Source organism: Aedes albopictus, chromosome 2 (genome assembly GCF_035046485.1).
Source record: "Aedes albopictus strain Foshan chromosome 2, AalbF5, whole genome shotgun sequence".
Lineage (NCBI taxonomy): Eukaryota > Metazoa > Arthropoda > Insecta > Diptera > Culicidae > Aedes > Aedes albopictus.
The window spans coordinates 438,835,106-438,856,274 of NC_085137.1; the positions used below are offsets into that span (position 1 = coordinate 438,835,106).

At 35.9% G+C, this 21,169-nt stretch overlaps 1 protein-coding gene across 4 annotated transcripts in view; it reads right to left on the reverse strand.

Moving 5' to 3' along the window:
* Window positions 1-6,115: 6,115 nt before the first annotated feature.
* Window positions 6,116-21,169, reverse strand: part of LOC115254148 (PAN2-PAN3 deadenylation complex subunit PAN3) — a 111,415-nt gene continuing 96,361 nt past the window's right edge. For all 4 annotated transcript variants that reach the window (XM_029869802.2, XM_062853736.1, XM_062853738.1 and 1 more), the window contains exon 17: window positions 6,116-21,114. In XM_029869802.2, the coding sequence (XP_029725662.2) occupies window positions 21,001-21,114 (114 nt within the window). In that variant the 3' untranslated portion in view covers window positions 6,116-21,000. The remainder of the gene's footprint in view (window positions 21,115-21,169) is intronic.

Genomic DNA, 21,169 nt, shown 5'->3' on the forward strand with positions numbered 1-21,169 from the left:
TTGGCGAGCATCGGGCGCGACCGAGGATGGAGAGCGACAGCCACGAACCGTGTATTATGGAGAAATATTGTTGATTCAGTTTTATCTTGAATTTGATGTAATACTAAATAAATGAAATGAAATATTTAATAGCGCTTGGAAAATAATCGGCTTCAAAAGATCAAGGCAAGAAAGTGAGCTTGAGCTTGAGCTTCATTGATCACCCGCAGTTGCAACTCCATCGCCAGATCAGCTACACTCACACAAGGAAACAATGAGATAGCTGCTTGGGACTAACAGGCATCTTCAGTGTGTGAGCGTTGGTGGTCTTGTATTTTTAGGTGACGATGGCGCCTGCTGCGTCAAGTTGCAGGTCAATGGGGAAGGTGAGGGAAGTGATGATTGCAATCGCTAGCCCACATCAGGCCGTTGAATCCTCTGCGCCTGCACAAGGTCATGCGGATGTTTTTGTGTGTTGGTGGGGAATGTTTATTTTTGGCACATTGATTCTTGCATTGGTGCAAGGATGCCAGGCGTAAAGCCATAGATTGTGTGAAGATTACTGTGAAGCGACACAGTCCACTTGGTTGCATAACTTGTAGGCGTTATATGATAGATTGACACTGTGCTGTGATGAAAGCTGGAAGGAAGGGAAATGGTTTTTTTTAATCCGTTTCTGGTTCTAGCAATCACTACGAACATACGAATATGCATGAGATGTATATGTAGGAGAGAGAGATAGTGAGAGAGAAAGTAGATAGACCAAATAGGAAGAAAGGGATGAGCCAGGACCTTCTGCATATGAATCAGAAGCGGTAGCCACTAGACCACCACGCTCTAGACCAAGCTCGTCCATCAAAAGATGGATCTAATAGTTTCATCGTGCTTCGCGCTGATTGAATAAAAACATGCTCCATCATGCTAGACATGATGTTTGGGTCATGCCAGTCGTGCTGTGAAAACTCTGGGTGTCAATCAAACAACTGCATTTTGAGTCATAATGAAACCTAAATGAGTTGCATTATGCACTATTATGCAGCTCTTTGTTATGGTGCTGAAAAGTATGCTAATTTGATAATCAAACAGCAGGTATACAAATAATTTTATAGTTCCGAGTTGTAAAAAGTTGCCTGTGGGATAGATAGTTGATATGTATATTAAATTAAAATAGGAAATCAATAATGATACACTATAAGTGCTAAAAGTGGCGGTACGTTTTGTATCAGTGTATAATAAGATAGGAGAATTCTGCATAACACGGTGTGCACGGAAAAATATTATAACCCAAAGAATAAGTTTTAAAAACTCAAAATTGAATAAACTGCTTAAAGTTTTAACTCAAAGTTGGGTTGTTTTCTCCCTCGCCCCACCGCAATGTTTTCGAAAACAAAGAGAGAAGCACCGACGCATCCGCTGCTCTTCCGTGGAAGAAGCCAAATTTGGGTTTTCTTGAGTTAACCCAAATTTGCGTCAATTGAGGCCTCCGTTGGGTGAAAATAACTTACCACTGGGTTAATTTTTTTGCCGCTCTCAAACGAGAACTACGCACTCGCCACTATCGCTGTTTGACGCAAATTTGAGTAATTCCACGGAAGACCGGGATTGCGTCAAAACAACTTAAATTTGGGTTCATTTGTAGTTCCGTGTGGAGCATGACAACACTGTGAGAGTCCGAGAGCAAGAAGGAAGTACGATCGGCGTGCGGAGAGAAGAGGAAAGGAAAAGAAAAAGGACAGAGGTGATGACGAGTCAGTTTTGAAACGGAATTTGTAAAGAAAAGTTATGTGTTGAGTGGAATGGAAAGTATATTGAAAATAGAAAACGAAAAGATTGGTGAAAATTAATGGAAAAATAGTGTTTTAATTATTTACCGCATCACAAACCCTACATTGCCGTCATGTGTCCGACAAACTTTTTGTTTTTTTTTTTTTAACCGTGCTTTCTAAATAGGTACTGGGAACCTGGGTACTCGGCTACATAAGCGTTGATTTAGGAAATTGCTGTTAGGTACGAACTAAGCTTTACTTGAAACCAGTATATTAAGATCGCACCATAGTTACAAGAACCGGCACGATGTCCGTTTCACTTTTGTTTAAAATTAAATTCTAATCGGAATTTCAGCAAATATTAGGGGGATTCACTTAACAGCGTGCCGCTGATGAAACGTCGCGATCACTAAACTGCCGTAATTCTGCAAAGTGACGTAAGCGCCATTCAAAATCTCGATATTTTTTGGTATATTACATATAATATCTGGGGGAAAAATAACATTGTGGTATGCCTGCTCTATTAGAATGCAAGAACTAGTCGTAATCTATCATCTATGGAAAGAAACTTAGAGGATGAGCAAGAAATTTATGCATAATAACCAAAAAATGGGTCAAAACTATCAATGTCGCTTACGTCACTTTGCAGAATTACGGCAGTAAAGCAATCATTGATTATTTCTTTCGCAATTTAGTGAAACAATTCAAATAATCAGATAATCATGGCTTAAGCAGTTGTTTAATCTGTTGAGTTAATCCCCTAAGTATCAAACAGATCTAATAATTGAACACTGGGATTACCAAAACAGTTGCCAGTTTTTTTTTTCTCGATTTCAGAGACGTTGCCGATCCAGGGGTATCCAGGATGTTTCAGTGGCGTTCCATTCAGGGGCATTCCAGGGGTTCAGAGATATTCTAAAGGATTCCGTGGGCCTTACAGGATTGTTCAAAAGGAGTTCAGGAATGTTTCAGAAGGATTCTAGAGATTTTAGGAGCATTCCATAAGGTTTCAGAAACGCTCCACAGGTTTTTAATGAGTTTCAGAGTAGTTCTATGGGATTTTAGGAGTTTCAATGGTGTTTCAGGGTATTTTAGGGGCTTTTCAGGGCGCTCCTGGGGACTTCAAGGAGTTTCAGTGGCGTTCGAGGGTATTTCACGAGCGTTTCAGAGATTTTCAAGGGGTGTTAAGAGATTTTCTGTTCCAGAGGTTTTCAAGGGGTTTCAGGGTTGTTACAGGAGTTTCAAGCGGTGTTTCAGGGATATTTTAGGGCGATACAAGAGGTTTCAAAGGCGTTTCCGAGGATTTCAGCGGGGTTCCAGGTGTTTCAGGGGTTTACTAGTGCGTTCAGGGACGTTGCATAAGTTTTCAATGAGTTTCAGGGGCGTTCCAGGGAATTGGGAATCAAAAGTGTTCCAGGGGACTTCAGTGACTTTCCAGGGGTTTTAAAGTATGTTCCAGGAAGTTTCGAGGGTTGTTCCAGGAGGTCTCAGTGGCTTTTCAGGGGTTTTAATGGGATTTTCTAAAGGGTTTCAAGAATGTTGGATGATGTTGTGACTCAGGTGACTCAGGGTGTTGAAAGAGCATTCCAGGGGTTTTGGGGGATTTTATGGAATTTCAAAAGCGTCCACTCAATCTACCTGAAATTTCTTCGGAACCCTGCTGAAAATCCTTGAAAAGCCATGATACGCCTCTAAAAAAACTGAAATCCCTCTTTGATTGAACCCGTCCCTTATAGTTTGAGCTATGTGTTCTAGTTACGCTTACGCATTAATTCCCTCATCAATGAAATCTCTTTCTAATTCATCACCTATCCCATTCCTAATCTCATCCCATTTTCTTTTTCTTTTTATTAACCTGTATTTTAACACTTGGCTAATTCTACACTTAGCACATCTCATCCCATTCTCCCTCAGGTAAATAGATGATGAAATAGGCTTTTATAGGTACATTGCGATGGCAAAAATGTCCCAAATGGACGCAAACGTGCTTCTGGAGCCAGTCTTCTGTCTGATACCTGATACACGCAGAAAAAAAAATTGTAAACACAATTAAATTCTAGTTCAAATCAACTGAATATTCAGTTTACTTTAGCGATCAACTGATTTTTAGTTCAAACTGAACTGTTCCTTTGTTTGATAATATATACAGATATTTTCATTTGTCGAATTTTTTGACAGTTTGTTAAAACAAACAGATATTTGGTAGTTTCAACATAAAATATCGGATTGTTTTAAACGACTGCACTTTTGCCACTAACAAAGCCAACAAATGATGGGAATTGGTTGTTTTGCAAGATAACCGTACACATCGTAGTTGCTACTCCGAGATTGACCAGAACAATCGAAGTTGCACAGAGAACCACTGAATGTGGAAGCTTGGGACTAGCTAACCATTCTCAATGTGCACAATTCGAGAGTTCAACATTTGAAAGTCAATAACGGCGCCGGCCACGTCCTTGCGGCCATCGGGAAAGGGAGGGAATGTTAGTTCGACAACCGTTGCTACTAGAAACCGTGGAATCCACAGCATCCCCACAGTTGTCACGGGAAGGAGTATTTGTTAGTATGGTAATGTAGCGTGTGAATCTTGGAGTCACTGGAACTAAATTATAAAAATCAAAAACCAAAATACACAAAATCGCGATTGAAAAAAAAATCCAAAACATGTTTAAATCGATTTTAGATGACGAAAAATTATATTAAGATTTAAATAAAAAATTTGGGTATTTGAGGGTTAACAAATATTTGACAGTATTACTGGAAGAATATTTGGACTAATTCCTCGAAAAAATTTTTAAGCAATTCCCAGATGAAGGATTGAGAGAAACGGAACTCCCAGATCAATTTCAAAGGAATTGGTGGTGGAATCTCAGAATGAAATATTGAAGGAATCTCTGGAGAAATTCCTGAAACAAATATTATCTGGAGGTAAGAGTCTGTGAAGGAATATCTTATTTATTTATTTATTTATTTGACAAAATCTTCGGCTGAATGCCGCACAGACTGATCAGCTAGACTTAATTCTCTTTTTAAACACTAATTTACTTATATTAAAATCAAACGAGTCACACACATCATTAAACAACCTACAACACGAATCAAACGGGCTGTGATATCCGTAATCTGAACGATGAATGGGAATCCACAGCAATCTTGAATTACGAAGCCGGCGGGATGGAGCGTGGAAGCGCAAGTTGCTAAGAAGACAGCTGCAATCGATTTTGCCGGTGACCACGTCGAAAACAAACAGTCTTTGCAGCAATGTTCGACGATTGGCTAAAGAATCCATGTCAATCAGCGCACAACGTTGGTTATAAGGAGGCAGGTTAACAGAATCATTCCACGGTAGACCTCGAAGAGCATATCTGATGAACCGCTTCTGAACTCTCTCGATGCGTTCAGCATAGACGGCATGATACGGAGCCCAAGCTTGCACTCCATACTCCAATACACTGCGAACTAATGCACATTATTAAAGGAATCACCTATTTCTGGAGCAACCTCGCGATTTTTTGGTGGAATCTCAGGGGAAACTCAAGGAGGAATCACTGAAAGATTTCTGGGAAGAATTTTGGGAGAACTCACCTTAATTATTGCTAGAGATCCTTTGAATAATATTCTTGCAGAATGATTGGCGGATTTCTGAAATAATCACTGGAATTCCTCTAGGATTTACCCATGGAATTTCGTCACAGATTCCCCTTGCCGTTAATCCAGGAATTCTTACTGAAGTTTCTTCTGAAGTTCATTCAAATTCTTCATGCCAGTAACAGATATCTGTTGAAGGTTCCTAACGGAGTTTTTTCTGAAGTTCCTCCAGAAGTTCTTGCTGTTGATGAAAATATTTCAGTTGTTTCATTAGGTTTTTTTTTTCAGGAATAGGTATCTCCTGATATTTTATATGAAAGTTTTCTTGATAGGTATTCCTGCTGAATTTCCTCCCATAATTCATCCAGAAATTCCTCTTGAAGTGACTCCATTGGTTTCCACACATTCATCGGCATGATCACGGTGTATTCGGTTTTTTTTCCTTGTGGAATATGTTTATCAGTTTGCCAGAAACCATTTTTAATTTTTTTTAAATGATTTTTGTAAAACTTACAACTTTTCCCAGGAAGATTCCTTGATTCTTTGTCTTCATTTATATAGAGACCAATTATGAAAATAAATCATTTGGCATATGATCTTTCATAATGATCTTACGGCATAACGGATATTAGCATAAAAGTATGTAGGATGTGTATGTGCATTACGCCGAACTTCCGTTATGCCAAGCTACCTTATGCCAAAAGTCTTGATGTGAGATGGCTCGCTCTTGATCTTATCGGTCATTTTCGAATACGTAAGAAAGAAGTAAAACCATCGCAAACTTATGAAACATAAAATTTTTCTGTCTTTTATTAGTGTTTTTGGTCGGATACAATCATTTTGTGTGTCCAGTTTCGTAGTTTTGTAATTTTTTTGAAAGGCTTTTTCTCACTTTTTATGATTTTTTTTCGTTTACAATAATTTCTCCGCAAACCACTCACTGATTCTCTACTTTGATGGGTACGATATCACCTCTTCTCTATTTGTGTTCGTGTGGTCGATGAAAAATAGGATAAAATAAATAGTACATAGAAAATATAGGAGTATCAAGGTCGATGTGACAGGGTTTGAGTAAAATACAAAAAGGAAAAAAAACGATACTCTCTCAAATCAAATTGAATTCTTTGATTGATGGAAAATGTAGTGATGAGATTGATTTTCATGAGATCAGTCAATATACAGGGGATCATTGCACTCAGACGTTAGCCTCAATTTGAGAAAACAATAAACTCGCGTCTCAACCACACGCACAAGCACCCATCCCAATCGCCAGTGTGAGTGGTTACGGCTTGGTTTTTGTGCTTTTTTGTCCTTTTCTTCTCTCTTTTTTATTACAAATATATCTCTGTGTTTTTTTTTGTCTATAAGTGTATCTTATCAGTTTCTCTTGTTTACTTCTGTTTCATTTGTTTTGTTTCTGCATCTCGTTTTAAATATTATTTGTCACAGTAAAAAGTCTTTCTCCATTTTTTTTTTCATTTAAACCCATATTACTCTCTCTCACCTTTACAAACATCGCCGTTTCTAATCTCCCTCTCTCCCTTGGTTTCAATCGTTTCTCTAACAAAGTTTTTGCTTCTGTTTGTTTCTCGCACCCACAGGAAGAATATGAATTTGTTTGTTTTGCATTTCTGTTCCGTGTTCGATCGCAACGCGCATTCTGTCCCCCGGTACACCCCGTTTTTTGTTTGTTTTATTTTTTTTTTGTATAGAAATTCAATCCAGTTTTGCTTCCCTGTGTTAATACATAATAGGTGTCTGTGTGAGTGTTTCAGTGTCCGTGTATACACATTTACATCTATTGGTTTATTCTGGTTTACGTTTTGTTGTCCTCTATCGGTTGAGATATTTTTCTGTTTTCTTCCTTTTCTTTGTAAATCTCATCATTAACAACTTTTTTTTCTTTTGGTTTTCCTACTATGGTTTCTGCTTTACGATTTTTTCATATTTCCTATCATCGATCCGAACTGTTGTTCCGTTTTTTCGTTTCTTAAAGTATCGTTAAAACACCACTAATTGGATTACACAATTATCCGATTCTTCTTTTCCTTTCCAAAACTACACCAATCATTTAAAAGATTCTCATTTTTTATCTTTCCTCCATTCACCTAGCTGAAAAAGCATTCAAAGGAAAGCAAATTATCTTGAATTTGCAACAGTACGGTTAACGGTTTCTGTTTTAGGCTGGCCGGAAATGCTTGCATTTGTATCCATGGTTACCACAGTTGGGAAGAATCTACACAAAAATAAGCAACGTTGGATCGCGATGAAAAAAAAAACGAATGCGGGAGACACCAAATGGGAAACAAAAACAAACAGCGGCGTGACGCGTGAGTTTGCACCTGTGTGAGTGAGGGGATGCACGTTTTCGTGAACTTGAGGTAAGTAATAGTGTGTTTGTGTACGTGTGTTTCGTTTTGCTTGTCGCGCGTTCCAGTTTTCAATGTCGAAATTTAGCTTGAGTCTGATAATTGTTTATGATTTTGTGTTTTTTTACGGTCGTCGAATACTACGAACTTACCAACTAGCAAAATAATATTAATAATAATAATAATTACTATCATCCTACATCAAATAATATTTCAAATAATAGTCCATCGATAAACAGGAAATAAAGACGCGCACAAAACTGGACTCTTATATAAAAAAAACTAAATGTATAGCAGTAAAAAATAACATCACAAACAATTCTGATTTGCTTAACTCAGTTTTTAGTAGATGATTAGCTCGCATCGCGAGAGATAAGATCAACACGGGTTTCCTTCGGGCGAACTTTTGTCTGCTGTGTGTGTGAACGTGTATGTGCGTGAATGAGGTTCTTGTTTTTGGGTGGTGGAATTGGGGTCAAGTTGATGTTAGTGTGAACTGTGATTATGCTCTAGTTTCGTTAAACAAACATAAACAATTTTCAACGTGGATCTCAAAACTTGTTTAAAAACCCTACCGGAACTTTTTTTTAGAAAACTTAAGGTTGCGTCTACAAGTCGCTCTTAAAAATTATTGTTAAAATTCGGTTAATCAAAAATTTGAAGAATATTGTAAGATTCTTGAAAAAAATATTTTACGAAAATTAGAATTTTTTGTGAAATACTGATTAGAAGCATAAAGCACTATATTTGGCCGTTTATTCATGACGTTTGATTATAATATTTAAAATATTCGGAATTTGTCGGAGATGGAACTTAAAAGTACTATTCAGAACATCACTATTTACCAAAATCAGTTTTGAAGAAAAAATATGAAAATACCTCCTGGAAAATCCCCAGAACCTCTTTGTAGGCTCCGACCAGGGTTGTCAGATGTTTATTTTTTTGTTAAATCTGTATGATACTGTCTGAAATGATCACTATATAATCAGTATCCCACACAAAATCCGTATGAAAAAAATCCGAATCCCATACAAAAAATTAAAAAAAAAAAACCTCTGAATTTCATACATAACGCAATCTAATACAAATAAATCTGTGTATGTATATGTTATCCCTGATTCTGAGAAAAATTCTTCTGATTTTTTTTTTATTTTTATTTTCTATTAAAAAGAGATAATGTCAGAAATGTCAATGTTGCCGAAAATTTCAGAAATAGGAAAAAAACACTCATCCAGGAGCTTGACCAGCAGCATTCCCAGAAAGTGTCAAAAAAAATGTCAATATATTGAGAATGCTATTGTACTTAGGATAGCTATGAGGAATTTATTTACATTTCCACTGCCATGGTATAAATCACTTACACTAATTACCATAACAGTATGGGTATAGGTTTTTCAACTTCTTACATCTCATCCAATTCTATTCAGATTAGCAATATTTTCAAATCAATGACTTCTACCAAATTTCTTAATTAATGTAAAAAATTTGAAAATTGATTTTAGTTAAGCAACTTTTTGTTTTTCTTTTCTTAAACTTTAAAAACTTGATTCGATTGAGTTTTTCTTTGCCAATTACCTTTAAAATTTTCTCGCATTTTCGTAGCAATTTGCAGTAAAGTAGAGAGTTTCTTTTACAATTCTTTTAGGAAATACTTCAGTAATGCCTTTAAAAATACAAGCAGCAAAAACATTGGGAATTTCTTTAATCCCCTTCAGCAATTTCTTCGAAAAAGTGTTTGCAAATTTCTGCAAAAAAATATCGGCAATTCTTTTGAAAATCCTGTAGGTAATAACTTTGTAACTTCTGTGGCAATTTTTTCACGACTGCCTAAAAATTTTGTAGATCGGAGTTCATTTAATATATTGTAGCATTCCAATATCATATTTCTTAAAAATATCATTTCTACATGAGACATGTATCCGCGCTAAGAAACTCATCTTTCTCATAACATCATTAACGGCTTAAGTTTAAGTTCCCTTCTAGCAAAAGGAAACAGACCTCACAAGAACATTCCATATGCCAAGTCATAAATTGCAATAAGACACTTGTGACTGTCGAAACACGCAAGTGCAAGCTCATCCAAATTTCACAGTTAACCTCATTCAAATTTATTGATTGCACATGTTGCTTAAACACGTACGCTTTTCGAACAGTTCAAAACAAAGGCTCAGATTACAGTCCATTACACTGTAGGCAGTTGGTATATGCCTGACCTACATTGTGTTATGGAGAATCATCAAAATCGTAGTAAAGACACATGTCACATGTGTTGGTGGTTCGTTTACCGAACCCAAGTTAGCTTGTTCGATGAGGATTGGCTATTGCCAATCCTGAAGTAAATCCAAGCTCCTCCCCTAGAATTAATGTTGTGTAGAGTTAAGACTTTGTGTAGATTTTAAGTCGAATTGTAATGAAAGGTTTTTTTGAATAAAGCAGATTGATTCCAGCATTCAAAAGATCGAGTCGGGTTTTGGATTTAAAAGAAAGATCATAATTTTTCAATATTATTAACATAAATTCTTCAAAATTTTTTGATAAACTGCTTCGATCCTTTGGAAACTTCTTTGCCAATGTCTTTAGAAATACCTCAGTAAAGCCTTTGGATATATAACCGACAATGGCTTACGAAATTGGGAATTCAATCGACAAGTCTTCTGGATCTCTTCCAGCAATTTCTTTGGAATTTCTCCGACATTGTGTTTGGAAATTTCTTCAAATAGTTTCAAATTGGCAATTAATTTGAAACTTCTGTGACAATTCCTTTGTAAACTGCTCAAATAATTTCTGTGGAAGCTTACATGCCAATTTCTTTGAAAAATTTCATCGAAAATTTATTCTTATTTTTTTTAAGAAAATTAGTTCAGAATTTCCAAAGCATTTTTTTTAGAAATTGCATCAGTGCATCAGCTTAGAATGAGATCATTTGGTATTTCTTGGAATTCCCTCGGCAATTTTTTCTTGAATTTCTAGAGCAATTCCACTGGAAATTCCTTTTTAGTAATGCCAATGGAAATTCGTTCGCCAACGCTTCCGGAAATTTCCTCGAAAATGTTGTTTAGAAATTTCTTTGGCAATTCTTCTGAAATTTTTTAAGATTTTTTTCAAGATTTTTTTCGTTGGTTTCATTTGGGATTTCTTTTACAATGCCATTCGGAAAAATCCTCATTATGGCCTTTGAAAATTTGAGCGGCAAATTTTGTTGTATTTTTTTTCGGCAATTTCTTTGGATCCTTTTCAGCAATTTTTATGAAATTTCTTACATGTTCCAATTTATGCGAATATTTTTTGGCAATTCTTTTGATAAATCTATCGGTAATTGCTTTGGAGCTTGCTGCATTTCTTTTGGAATCTGCCTGAACAATCTCTGTAGATGATAACTTGCAAATTTCTTTGGAAATTTCATCGGATAATCCCTCGGGGATTTATTCAATTCAATCAAATTTTATTTGGAAATATATTTAGTTGGAAAAGAACTCATTTGTTTTTATTTCTTCAAAAAATTTTCTACAATATTCTCTTGAATTTCTGTAACATTTTCACTGGGAATAACTTTGGTAGTGTCATTGGAAACTCATTCATCAACTAATCCGGGATTTTGTGCAATTTATTTAGAAATTTCATCGGCAATTTTCTTGAAATTCCTTTATTTTTTTTTGAATTTATTCTTGAATTCCTTTGGGGCTGTTCGTAGACCAAATTTTGGCCATCTCAGACCAACCCCCCCTTCCCCCTTGTAGACTTTTGTCCATACAAAAAAAAATTGTATGGAGCGTAGACTTTGGCGAGACCCCCCTCCCCCCCCAAAAAGTCAACGTGGTTTATGAACGGCCCCTTTGCTATTCCACTGGGAATTGGAGCAGCTTGGAATGAGATAATTGGTATTTTATGAAATTCTTTCCGCAATTTTTCCCGAAATTCTTTAGCAATTCCATGGGCAATGCCGTTGGAAACAATTCTGGGATTAATATTGCAAATTTTTTTAGAAATTTAAGATTTTTCTCAGGAACTTCTTCGGGTGTTTCTTTGGGAATGTCTATGCAAATGTGATTCGTAAAATTCTTCAAAAACATAAGCAGCATTAATTAAGAAAAAAAAATCATCTAAAACTTCGACAAGTCCTTTGGATCTCTTACATAAATTTCTCCGATTTAATTCTTGGAAATAACTTTAAAAAGTTATCGGCTGATTTTCCAAAAAAAATCTATTTTCTTGGAATTTCTGCGGCAATTTCTTTGAAAACTGCTTAAATAATTTCTGTAGAAGACTACTTGCCAATTACTTAAGAAATTTCATCGGAAAATTCTATTGACTTTTTTTTTTGAAAACTGCTTCAGCTTGTAATGAACTCATTTGGCATTTTATGGAATTCTTTTGAACATTTTCTCTGTAATTTCTATAGCGATCTGTAATCCCACTGGAATTTCATTCGTCAACGACACTGGAAATTTCTCTGCCAATTTATTTAGAAAATTGTTCGGCAATTTCTTTAGAATTTCTTCAGATTTTTTTTAGGAATTTCTTTATTGATTCTATTGGGAACTAGCTGTCCCGGCAAACTTTGTCTTGCCAAGCTGTGGTGGTTTGACAACTGTTGAGGTCATCGCAGCAACGCACTCTAGATTGATTTAATTTTGATCACGCTGAATTTCTTCCCGGCTCATGAGAAATCCGTACTTTATTATTTTTTTTACTATTCCAGTGGATTTTCGTAACTTTTTGTACATATAAACACAGCCACCACGAATACGAATCGAACCATGCAACAGTCATGCCGATCGGTCCACCCGTTCTTGAGTTTTGTTGCCTCAAAGGAACTTCAAACTCATTTTTATATATATAGATTAATCTTCTCATACCATTCGGAAGCATAAGTCGCATGCCTTTAAAAATATTGTTGAATATTTCTTTCTTTCACCTTTGCTTCGGCAAGCCCTTTGGATCTCTTTCAGGAATGTTTTTGAAATTTCTCTGACATTACATTTGAAAAATGTCTGTGAGCAGTTTTCGGAAAATCTTCTAAAAATTCTATCGGTAATTACTTTGAAAATTATTTGGCAATTCCTTTGAAAATGCTTAACCCTCCTAAACTTTAAGGTTATTCTCACAACGATGGTGTAGTGCACGTTCAGCGTGCCTGTATGGGTCATATTGGCTCCAACATCCTACTAGGGTTAAATAATTTCTGAAGGAAATTATGTGCTAATTTCTTTAAAAATTTGAAAGAAAAATTCTTCAAAAAATTTTTCAGGAAATTAAACTTTAAAATTTTTGATCTTTTTGCCTTTCTCGTACACTAAGTGTACTGGAAAGGCTATATGTTCACTCCAAAAATGACTTTTCGATAGAAGGCCCGCAGGGTCGAGTCACATATACCAATCAACTCAGCTCGACGAATTGAGGTGATGTCTGTGTGTATGTATGTGTGTGTGTATGTATGTGTGTATGTGTGTGTACAAAAAAACTCACATCACTTTTTGGCAGTAAACCTCATCCGATTTCAATGACCGACGGTTCATTCGACGCGGAATCTGATCCCATTGTTTCCTATTGAAAATGGTTCGAATCGGTCCAGCCGTTCCGGAGATATGGCCATTTAGGTGGTCCGGAACGGTACCTCAGGAAGGGACCAGATATGAAAATGCATCAAACCTATGCATGTGACACATCAAACCACGGCATTTTCAATAACCTGATGAGCGGTAAGCAGGAAAATAGTCACAGACCATATCTGAACCGGTAGTATTCCCGAACCGGTTCTGGGCGTCCCGCTGGAAGTGGCCAAATATACAATTGAACCAAACCCATACATGCGACACATCAAACCACGGCATTTTCGATGACCTGATGGACAATGAGCAGGAAAATTCGCCTTGACGGAGGCTCTCTGAGAGAATTGCGCTGTGCGTGAAAACAAATTTTTTTAACATAGGAAAGGATAGGAGCTGCATTTTCAAATGCTTCTAATTCTTTATAGAATTTTTTTTAAGCAAAACGTTCTTAATGTTATCGAATGAGATTTTGATACGCTATATTATAGACATAACATTGTGATTTAAAAACTGTTTGTCTAAAACCAGTTATAGTGTAGCTAATTGAAAGTATATTGCAAAACATTAACTCTTTCTTCAATCTGAAGTCCCTAAAATATTTTAGAAGCATTTGAAAATGCAGCTCCTATCCTTTCCCATGTTAAAAAAAATTGTTTTCACGCACAGCGCAATTCTCTCAAAGAGTTCCGTCAAGGCGAATCATCTCAGACCATTTTTGAACCAGTAGTGTTCCGGAACCGGTTCCGGGGTTCCCGCCGAAGTGGTCAAATCTGAAAAGAGAACCAAACCCGTACATGCGTCACATCAAATAGCGGGTTTTTAGATTATCTAATGAACGGCCAGCAAATGTTTCGGAATCGGTTTTGAGTGGCCGGGAGAGGCCAAATGTAAAAGTAAACCAAATCCAGGCATCTGACACATCAAATCGTGGCTTTTGCGATAACATGAAGAACAGTTAGCTAGAAAATAGCCTTAGGTCACACTAAAGACAACTGGTAGTGTTCCGGAATGGGTTCCGAGAGTCCCGTCGAAATTGTCAAACTCTGCATGTGACACCTTCAATTTGCAGCGTTTTTGGTTAACCGATGAGCAGTTAACAATACAATAATGTCAGACCATATTTGGTTCAGCCGGTAGTTACCCAGAATCAGATCCGGGTTGTAAAATGTAAAATTTAACCAAACCCATGGATGCGGTGAATCAAATCACGACCAGTCTTGTAAACATTCGACACTTTTCACCAGCTTCATTTCGTTGCCGCAGTCGGGTGTCAGCTTGCTTTGTTACATTCGTGCGCTACCGTTACCTCTTACCTACACACAACACGAGCAGTAGAACGAAGATCAATAAACATAAGAAAGAGTCAAATCAATGTCATCTGACACGATGACTCGTGTGTAATTCTAGCATTACGCATAGATTCTCAGCCAATTCCGATTATGAATGTTAATATGAGTTTATTCTTGCATGTTGCATTGAATACGACACACAGATGGGCAACATAGCTCTTGTTATGGAAGAAGACAGGAATAACAAATGTCGAAACGTCTTCCGAAGCCGGTATCGTGGTGAAGTGCATTCGTTTGACATTTTTGTTTCGAACAGTAGTTTGATTGATTGTGTTGCGAATACCGGAGACAAAGGAGGCCGAATATCGACGAAAAGGTTCAAATGACTGTGATCAGACCCGGTAGTGTTGCGGGTTCAGCTGTGGCTTCGAAGTGGTTAAAAGTAAAAGTGAATCAAACTCATACATGCGCTATAAATAAAATCGCGGTGATCAGGTAAAGGTGAAAAATAAGCAATAAAATAATCTCAGACCATAATTTGGACAACCGGTAGTGTCATGGTCCATGACTCATGGAATCAGATTCGGCTATCCCACCGGAAATTACCAAATATAAAAATGAACCAAACCCATATATACGACACATCAGATCGCAGATTTTTTGATAATCTAATGAACGGTTAGCAAGAAAATAGCCTTAGATCACATTAGAGACTAGCTTTTGTGTAGCAGAACCAACGTTCATGTGAAAAACTAAATCGTGGCTTTGTTTAATGGCCTGATAAATGTTATCAGAATCAGAAAACCCAAGCTGTCCGCTGTTTCACAAGGTCTGCAATATGACTATAGTTTGAATATGGAAGAATGCCGGTCTTCGTCCAAAACTGGTAACCAAAAAATCATAAACGACATGCCAAAATTCAATACGGCGACTATTTTATGTAATTTTAGGTCCAAAAATGAATACCAGGACATCCAAGATGGTGTCTCAATGTTCAAGATGGCGGTTAGTTTAGTTGGGGTAGATATCCGGAGTCATAAAATGATGACCGGAAAATCTGAAATGACGTTTCAAAATTTTGCGGCTTCATGACACTTATATGGTTTGAATTTTGTTTTATAATTTCTGAATATTGGATGTTATGCTAATATAAAATGTATCCATATTGAGTAGATTTAGCAAGCAGTTTTCATTTTGTATTTATGTCAATGTCGTCAACATGTCGCTTGAGTTTTGTTGAAAGGATATTTTAAAGCACGAGAAAGGCACCATCACCGCTAGGTGGATTAATTAGGGTTTTTTAAATTGCTTCAGCTTTGGCATGAATTCAGTATTTCTTGCATTCATACGGCAATTTATTTGGAAATTCATTTAGCAATGCCATTGGAAATTCATTCGCAAACGACTCTTCGAATTTCTTTAAAATATCTTCACAAACATCTTTGGCAATTCCTTTTAAATTTTGTCAGAGAATAATTTCAGGATTTTTTTTTGTTTTCTGTTTTGAGAATTTATTTACAAATGCCATTCAGAATTAGGAAATTGTTGATTCAATACCTTTGAAAATATGCTTAGGCAACAATGACTTTGGGAATTTCTTCGGAAACTTCTTCGCCAAGTCAGCAATTTCTATGGAATTTCTTCGATATTATGTTTGAAAATTTCTGTGAAAGATTACTTGCCCATTTCAGTAGACATTGTATTGTAAAATCCTTCAAAAATTCTTTAAAATTTATTTTAATTTATTTTTCAGCAATTTGACCAGGAAATCTTTTGGATATGTCTTATTTATGAAATTATTACGTCAATGACTCTGGGAAATTCTCCTTTACAAACTACTTCGGCCTCTCGGAGATTTCCACAATATTTCCTATGGAAATTTGTATTCTAATGCCATTCGAAATTCCTTCATCATTTTGTTAAAGAATCTTTCAGCAACTCCTATGATCATACCTTCAGCAATTTTTTATGAGAAATCTCAAGATAGTTTTTTCATGAATTCTTCAGTAATTAATTATTAGGTATTCCTGTGGCAATTTCTTTGGTAATGTTTTTTTAAGGTTTGTTTGAAACTTGCCCAGATAATTAGGATTCATCAATGATTTCTTTGAACATTTCTCGGGCAATCCTTTTGGAAACTTTTTCGGCAATTCCTTTGGAAATTCAGTCGGAAATTTCTTTGGAGATTTCTTTGGCTATTTTTTGACAATTTTTCTAAATTAAGAAATTTATTTATTTGAGGCTATTTTTGAGAACTTCTTCGATATTTTCCTATCAAAATTCTTCAGGCATAGTCATTGAGAATTCGGAAACTTCTACGAAACTTTCTCTGGCAACTCCCTGAGAATATTTTTCGGTATTTTTTGTACATTGATTTAATCAATTCCTTTGAAAATACTTTCGCAATTTCTTTACGGATTCCTTTGGCAATTCTTTAAGGAATTCCTTAGACAATTTCATCAGAAATTTACGCAGTGGCTTTATTGGAAATCCCTTTGGAAAATTCCTGTGCAATTCCCAGTCAACCAGTGATCGTATAAGATGTTGAATAAGATGTTAAAGTGGAGGCGATATGCGTGCCTTTTACATGCGCCTAAATGGAGGCAAGGACGCATATGGCCTCCACTTTATCATCTTATGCAACATCTAATACGATTACTGGTTGTCTGGGTCACCCTTCGGCGATTTTTTTTTTGTGAATATTTCAGACAGTTTTTTTTTTAATTTTTTGACTATTTTTCTGAGCATTCCTTTGATTTTTTTAAGAAATTCTTTTGGGAATTTCTTTGGAAATTTATACGGCAGCTCGGTTGAAAATCACTTTGAAAAATTTTTAGGCTATTGCTCTGAAACATCCTTCGGTGGCGTTTTGTGAACTCTTAAGTTAGTTTATTTTTTTTTTAAATCCTCAGAGAATTCTTTTGAAAATTTATAACTATTTTAGCCATTACTTTAATTGCATATCCCTTAGAAATTCATGTAATTCCTTGTACAAAGAAGGAATTTTCCTTTTTAAAATCATACACCATTTTGGGAATTTCTAAAATTTCCTGAAGAGGTGTCTGAGAAAATTCAAGAAAAATTGTTGAAGCATTTTCCGAAAAATATGCTGAAGAAATGAATTAATAAAATAACTAAAGCAGCCGCTATCAAATGAACAGTTAGCACCAGAATAGCAATGTGTGTTTGACATCACTAGATTGCTGTCACAACAGCTCATATACGGAGGCTCCAATGATCCGTTGTGGGAGACATTCTAAAAAACAATTGCCCTTAAAACTTTCTAAACAAAAGCTCGAAGGTATTTCCAGAGTGGTATTGCCAAAAAAAAATATTTACCACAAAATTTTCGAAGAGTATTGAACAAGATTTCCAAGGAGATTGGGGGAGTGATTCCAGAGAACTGCTGAAAGAATTCATCAAGAAATTTCCAAAGAAATTTCAGAGAAATTTTTGTTGAAATTTCCAATGAAAAAAATCCGATGAAACTACTGAAGAAATTCTCGAAAAAACATGCCAAAAGAAAAATAATAAAAATAAAATTACCGAATAAACTCCTAATGAAATACTTTCGTAATTTCCTTTTCTTTCAAGAATTCCTTGGTAAATTTTTTAGAAGTTTTTACGATAGACCTGTTGGAAATCCCTTTGGTAAATTCTTAGGCTTAGTTTGAGAAATTCGAAGATTTGTTTTGATTTTTTTACTATTCTTCTGATAATTTCGTTGGAAATTTATTTTCCATTTTCAATTTTTTCGGCAATTCTATTGATTTCACGTCCATCTCAAATTCCTTTGTAAATTACTTAAGTAATACCAGTTAAAAATTTCTAAAATTTCCCAAATAGTAGTCTGAGAAATTTCAACAGAAATGATTGAAGAAACTGCCAATGGATATGCCGAAGATATTGTGGAACGGTTTCTGAGAAATTTCCTTACGAGTTATTACAGGAATTGTATACAAATTGTGAATATTAATAATGAAGCTTCCGAAAGAATTTCCAACGGGATTTCGGAAGAAATTCTCAAAAAAAAAATGCTGAAAAAATCCTAAAGAAATCGCCGAAGAAGTTTCAGTGTTGAAATTTTCAATGAAATACCCAAAGGAATTGATGAACGAATTCCAATAAAAATACGGAAGAAACTCTCGAAAAAAAAAATGCCAAAAGAAATTGTCGAGCAACCGAAAGCGAATCCCAAATGAAGTGCCGAATAAGAAAATTTGGATTTATATCTGTAGATATTTCTTAAAAAAATAACTAACACATTTCAATGGCATTGCAGAATAAAGTTTCAAAGCAATTGGCAAAGCAAGAGTTTCAAATTATTTAAGCAGTTTGTTTTTGGTCATCGCACAACCGTTTGAAACTCCTTCTGTAATTGCTTCGAAAATTCTTCCAGCAACTCCCGGTGATAGTTACTAAAATTTTTCAAAGCATTCTCTGAAAAATACCAACAGATAAAGTAATTTCCAAACGAATGAAGGAATTTCCAGAGTAGTTCTAATAAAAATATGTTTCTAATAAAATTTTAGAAGAAAATTCAAATAAAATGACGGATTTACCAAAATGAATATTAATCAACTACTGGAGTAATTTCCAAAAGGATTACGTGAGGAATTCCCAAATAAATTGCTGATAGAATTCCTGAAGAAATTGTCGAAGAAGTTTCAGTGGAATTGTTGTAGAAAATTTTTATAAAACTTCCTGAACTACTAAGGAAATTCTCAAAAAAATATTTGTCAAAGGAATCGTCGAGGAATTGTCGAATATATTTCCAAAAACAAATCCCAAATGAATCCCCGTAAAAAAATATAAATATATTTCCGAATGAACTCCCAAAAGGATTAGCTAAAAAATTTCAAAGGCATTGCAGAAGAAATTTACATTTTTTTTCGCAGGAATTTCCAAAGTTATCACAGCAATTTTCGGAATAATAATCAAAATTATCCCCAAAAATATTGCCAAAAAAATTTCCGGAGAAAGCCCTCTAAAACTCCAGAATATATTTAAAAAAAATGCTGAATAATTTTCTAAAGATTGCTCCTCAAAATCATTTAATCGTACACCTCAGGTAATAAAGCGGTTGTGTTGATTCTGAGAAGATCATGAATTGTTGTTGGTACCCGAACAACTACTGTTACGGCTATTCGTAAACAAAACCTTCACTCCAAAACAGTTTGGATAACCTATAAAGTCCTGACAATATTAAAAAGTGTCGATTAATCTTGAAGAAGGTTCAGTAATCATGATTGACCAACTAATATTACCCAGTGTAGCGGAAAAGACAACCGTTAAAAATGTAGGCCTGAAGTTTTGAGCTTCAGGCTAGTTTGGCTGATCTGACACACTCTTTAAGTACTCCGAATAAATTTTGATTTTCCACGATGAAAAATTGATTTAGACTTGTGACCAATTTACAAAACAAATAACATAACTGAGAGTGAAATGGAACGAAACTAAGCAATTCCTTTTGGGAAATTTTGCTACGAGTATTAGGGAAAATAAGCTTGTGGTGTTCTATAACCTATAACTCAACTTCACACCCTTCTTTCCAGCTGCCAATTCTTTTATTGATTCTAAACTTTTCAATTTGCACAATTTTCTTTTCCTAGGACATCACAATTCCAAATAAAGCGTAAACTAACACGATACAATCTTCACAAAATTCACTTTTAAACTTGAACCTGATGATCCCAAGCGAAACAATCCTTCCTTCACTACACTTCACCCACACACTCACAGCTAGTTTTCTCTTGCTGACGATTCCGACTCTCTTCAAGCGCTTCGCTCTCATTCTGCCTCTCTTACCCTTCAGTTTCGCGCATTCTCTTCCCGCGCATCATCGCTCTCATTCTTCTGCTATCCGAAATGTAACTACAGTTCGCGTTATGAGTAAGTGCATGTGTGTGTGTCTGTATGTATGTTTCACTTTATGCTTCTCTTCTATGTTTTCATGTGGATTTTTTGTTTTGTAAATATTGGATTACCACACAATGATGATGCGAGTTCTCACTTTAGTACAATTGTTGATCTCTCCGTCTGCTGATTCTTCTGTCTGTCACTATATCTTCCTTGGTTTTCTACAATGTGTGTGGTTCTAACAGCTTCTGGATTCTTCTTAACCTTTTCCGGTTTGTTTCCACGATTCTTGGTTTCTTCATGGGTGTATGTGTATAAAAATAAGATCACGAACATACCTCTAGGGTTGTAGTTGTAGTAGAAACTGCATTCTTTCACTTTCTCTCTCCCACTTTTAAACCTGTTGTGTTGTGTTGCTGCTGTTTGTTCTGGTTGTCGGTTGTAACATCATCATCATCGTCATCGTAATCATCTCGTATTTTCTCTCCTACACACAGACAAAAAAATATTACACATCTCTCGAGCCTCAAGGTAAGTTTTCTTTTGTTTTGTTTCGTTTTTCTTCCTTTTGGGGGATTTGACGCGAACTGTCCCCCTCTCATTACACGGCTGTGGCTGCCGCTACCAGTTCGGAAAATGCTTGCTCTAAGCAGTGCTTCAGTTCAGCGTAAGTCACCACTAATACTGATTGTTCGTCACGGGACATCAGCTGAACCTGCGAAGTTCACGAGACGTTAAAACAATGACCGATTCAGGTGCCTCGAAAGCTT